The following is a 4,855-nucleotide window of genomic DNA, read 5'->3' on the forward strand; positions in this document are numbered from 1 at the left end:
TGTAACTGATGTGTAACCAGTGTGTAACTGATGTGTAACCAGTGTGTAACCGATGTGTAACCGACGTGTAACTGGTGTGTAACTGATGTGTAACTGGTGTGTAACCGATGTGTAACCAGTGTATAACTGATGTGTAACTGATGTGTAACCAGTGTATAACTGATGTGTAACCAGTGTGTAACTGGTGTGTAACTGGTGTGTAACCGATGTGTAACTGATGTGTAACTGATGTGTAACTGGTGTGTAACCGATGTGTAACCAGTGTATAACTGATGTGTAACTGGTGTGTAACCGATGTGTAACTGATGTGTAACCAGTGTGTAACTGATGTGTAACCAGTGTGTAACCGATGTGTAACTGATGTGTAACCAGTGTGTAACTGGTGTGTAACCGACGTGTAACTGGTGTGTAACCGGGTCAGATCCTGCGCCGCGGCTGCCACGTGAACGACCGTGACGGCCTGACGGACATGACGCTCCTGCACTACGCCTGCAAGGCCGGGGCCCACGGCGTGGGTACGTGTCCCCGTGCCCCATAGCCCCACATCCCGCACCCCATAGCCCAGTACCCCACAGCCCCACATCTCCCCATAGGGGACCCCGCGGCCGCCGTCCGCCTGTCCACGCGGCTGCTGGCGCTGGGGGGCGACGTGACGCTGCGCAGCCGCTGGACCCACATGAACGCCCTGCACTACGCCGCCTACTTCGACGTCCCCGAGCTCATCCGCACCCTGCTGCGGGCAGCAGCGCCCCGAGGTGAGGGCAGGGGGTCCATGGGGCAGGGCGTGGGGTGCAATGGGGACAGGGCATTTGGGGTCCTCAAGGGGCAGGCCGTGGGGGTCCCCATGGGATAAGGACGTTGGGGTCCGTGGGGAGAGGACATGGGGGTCCCACAGGGGATGAGGACATTGGGTGCAATGGGGACAAGAGATGGGGGGCTCCAGGGGATAAGGACATTGGGGTGCCACCGTGGGCACAGGCCGTGGGGGTCCCGTGGGGGTGAGGACATTGGGGTGATGCCATGGGGGTCCCATAGGGGTGTGCACATTGGGGTGATGCCATGGGGCTCCCATAGGGGACATTGGGGTGATGCCATGGGGCTCCTCTAGGGGTGAGCACATTGGGGTGATGCCATGGGGGTCCCATAGGGGTGAGCACATTGGGGTGATTCCATGGGGCTCCCATAGAGGACATTGGAGTGATGCCATGGGATTCCCATAGAGGACATAGGGGTGATGCCATGGGGCTCCCATTGGGGTGATGCCATGGGGCTCCCCTAGGGGGTGATGCCATGGGGTGATGCCATGGGGCTTCCCTAGGGGTGATGCCATGGGGTGATGCCATGGGGGTCCCCTAGGGGTGAGCGCATTGGGGAGATGCCATGGGGTTCCCCTAGGGATGATGCCATGGGGTGATGCCGGGGGGCTCCCATTGGGGTGATGCCAGGGGGCTCCCATTGGGGTGATGCCATGGGGCTCCCTAGGGTTGATGCCATGAGGTGATGCCATGGGGGTTCCCTAGGGGTGATGCCAGGGGGCTCCCATAGGGGTGATACCATGGGGCTCCCCTAGGGGTGATGCCATGGGGTGATGCCATGGGGCTCCCCTAGGGGTTGATGCCATGGGGTGATGCCATGGGGCTCCCATTGGGGTGATTCCATGGGGCTCCCTAGGGGTGATGCCATGAGGTGATGCCATGGGGCTCCCATTGGGGTGATTCCATGGGGCTCCCTAGGGGTGATGCCATGGGGTGATGCCATGGGGCTCCCATTGGGGTGATGCCATGGGGTGATGCCATGGGGCTCCCATAGAGGTGATGCCATGGGGCTCCCTAGGGGTGATGCCATGGGGTGATGCCATGGGGCTCCCATTGGGGTGATGCCATGAGGTGATGCCATGGGGCTCCCCTAGGGTTGATACCATGGGGTGATGCCATGGAGCTCCCATTGGGGTGATGCCATGGGGCTCCCTAGGGGTGATACCATGAGGTGATGCCATGGGGCTCCCATAGAGGACATTGGGGTGATGCCATGGGGCTCCCATTGGGGTGATGCCATGGGGTGATGCCATGGGGTGATGCCATGGGGTGATGCCATGGGGCTCCCTAGGGGGTGATGCCATGGGGTGATGCCATGGGGTGATGCCATGGGGTGATGCCATGGGGCTCCCTAGGGTTGATACCATGGGGTGAGCCCCTTGGGGTTCCCCCACGGGCTGAGGCCGGGGGTCCCCGTGCCCCTTTCCCCCCCAGTCCTGCACTCCACCTGCAGTGACTTCAGCCACGGCACCGCGCTGCACATCGCCGCCTCCAACCTCTGCCTGGGCGCCGTGCGCTGCCTCCTGGAGCACGGCGCGGACCCCGCCATGCGGGTATGGGGCGCTCCGGGGGGACAGGGGGGTATGGGGGCGATGGGGATATGGGGGATATAGGGGATATGGGGACTATGGGGGGCTATGGGGATATGGGGGATATAGGGGATATAGGGGATATGGGGACTATGGGGGCTATAGGGGATATGGGGACTATGGGGGCGATGGGGATATGGGGGATATAGGGGATATGGGGACTATGGGGGCGATGGGGATATGGGGGATATAGGGGATATGGGGGCGAGGGGGATATGGGGGATATAGGGGATATGGGGACTATGGGGGCAATGGGGATATGGGGGATATAGGGGATATGGGGACTATGGGGGCGGTAGGGCTATAAGAACTATAGGGGGCTATAGGGGTCTGTAGGGCTATAAGAGCTATAGGGGCTATAGGGGGCTATAGGGCTATAAGAGCTATAGGGGCTATAGGCAATATGGGGACTATGGGGGGCTGTAGGGCTATAAGAACTATAGGGGCTATAGGGGATATGGGGAATATGGGGGCGATAGGGCTGTAAGAGCTATAGGAGATATGGGGACTATCGGGGGCGGTAGGGCTATAAGAACTATAGGGGGCTATAGGGGTCTGTAGGGCTATAAGAGCTATAGGGGCTATAGGGGGCTGTAGGGCTATAAGAGCTATAGGGGATATGGGGGCTATGGGGGGCAATAGGGCTATAAGAGCTATAGGGGATATGGGGACTATGGGAGGCGATAGGGCTATATGGGCTATAGGGGGCTATAGGGCTATAAGAGCTATAGGGACTATAGGGGATATGGGGACTATAGGGGGCGATAGGGCTATAAGAGCTATAGGGGCTATAGGGGGCTATAGGGCTATAAGAGCTATAGGGGATATGGGGACTATGGGAGGCGATAGGGCTGTAAGAGCTATAGGGGGGCTATAGGGGATATAGGGGGCTATCTGGCTATAAGAGCTGTAGGGGCTATAGGGGATATGGGGACTATGGGGGGCGATAGGGCTGTAAGAGCTATAGGGGGCTATAAGAGCTATAGGGGCTATAGGGGATATGGGGACTATGGGGGGCGATAGGGCTATAAGAGCTATAGGGGATATGGGGACTATGGGGGGCTATAGGGCTATAAGAGCTATAGGGGATATGGGGGCTACAGGGGGCTGTAGGGAATATAGGTACTATAGGGGGCTATAGGGGATAGGCTCCCCATAGGCTCCCCATAGGCTCCCAGTCCCCCCAGTCCCCACAGCACCCATAGGCTCCCCATAGCACCCATAGGCTCCCCATAGCCTCCCAGTCCCCACAGCACCCATAGGCTCCCCACAGCGCCCATAGGCTCCCCATAGCCCCCCCATAGCCTCCCAGTCCCCACAGCACCCATAGGCTCCCCATAGCCCCCCCATAGCCTCCCAGTCCCCACAGCACCCATAGGCTCCCCATAGGCTCCCCACAGCACCCATGGGCTCCCCATAGCACCCATAGCCCCCCCATAGGCTCCCCATAGGCTCCCCATAGTGCCCATAGGCTCCCCATAGCCCCCCATAGCCCCCCCATAGGCTCCCCATAGCCCCCCCATAGCCCCCCCATAGCCCCCCCATAGCCCCCCCATAGCCCCCCCATAGCCCCCCCATAGCCCCCCCATAGCCCCCCCATAGCCCCCCCAGCCCTCCCCGTCCCCCGTGCCCCACAGAACAGCAAGGGTCAGGTGGCGGCGGAGGTGGTGCCGGACCCCACGGACATGGCCCTGGACAAGGCGGAGGCGGCGCTGGTGGCCCGGGAGCTGCGGCGGCTGCTGGAGGAAGCGGTGCCGCTGAGCTGCAGCCTGCCCAGGGTCACCCTGCCCAACTACGACAACCTGCCCGGGAACAGCGTCCTGCTCTGCCTCGGCATGCAGCTGGGGGACAGAGTGAGGCTGCAGGGGGGGAAGGTGAGGGGGGCAGCGGGGGGGTGGGGGGGATGGGGTGGGGGGCATATGGGGTGTGGGTCATATGGGGTGTGGTATGGGGTATGGGGCATATGGGGTGTGGGTGTGGGGGTGGGGTGTGGGGAGGGGGTGTGGGTCTGGGGGTGGGTGTGGGTGTGGGGTGTGGGGTGTGGGGTGTGGGGCATGTGGGGTGTGGGGTGTGGGGGGTGTGGGGTGTGGGGTGTGGGGTATGGGGTGTGGGGTATGGGTCATATGGGGTGTGGGGTGTGGGGTATGGGGTGTGGGGGGTGTGGGGTATGGGTCATATGGGGTGTGGGGTGGGGTGTGGGGTGTGTGGGGTATTGGGGGTGGGGGGTGTGGGGTATGGGGGGTGGGGTATGGGTCATATGGGGTATGGGGTGTGGGGTATGGGTCATATGGGGTGGGGGGTGTGGGGTATGGGGTGTGGGGTGTGGTATGGGGTATGGGTCATATGGGGTGTGGGGTATGGGGTGGGGGGTGTGGGGTATGTGGGGTAGGGGGGGTGTGGGGTATGGGTCATATGGGGTATGGGGTGTGGGGTATGGGGGGTGGGGGATGT

The 4,855-nt window shown here is 61.3% G+C and overlaps 1 protein-coding gene across 1 annotated transcript; it reads left to right on the plus strand.

Annotated features, from left to right (window-relative positions):
• Positions 1–421: 421 nt before the first annotated feature.
• Positions 422–4,278, plus strand: LOC130606324 (CAP-Gly domain-containing linker protein 3-like; the record flags this gene model as incomplete). The annotated part of the gene is made up of 4 exons (XM_057422572.1): positions 422–515; positions 594–755; positions 2,250–2,368; positions 4,042–4,278. Coding segments are annotated over 4 exons (612 nt in total), but the record flags the coding sequence as incomplete, so codon positions are not given.
• Positions 4,279–4,855: the final 577 nt, after the last annotated feature.

Source organism: Pezoporus wallicus, unplaced genomic scaffold (genome assembly GCF_028554395.1).
Source record: "Pezoporus wallicus isolate ANWC-B61680 ecotype Strahan unplaced genomic scaffold, APGP_CSIRO_Pwel_v1 contig_9293, whole genome shotgun sequence".
NCBI lineage: Eukaryota > Metazoa > Chordata > Aves > Psittaciformes > Psittacidae > Pezoporus > Pezoporus wallicus.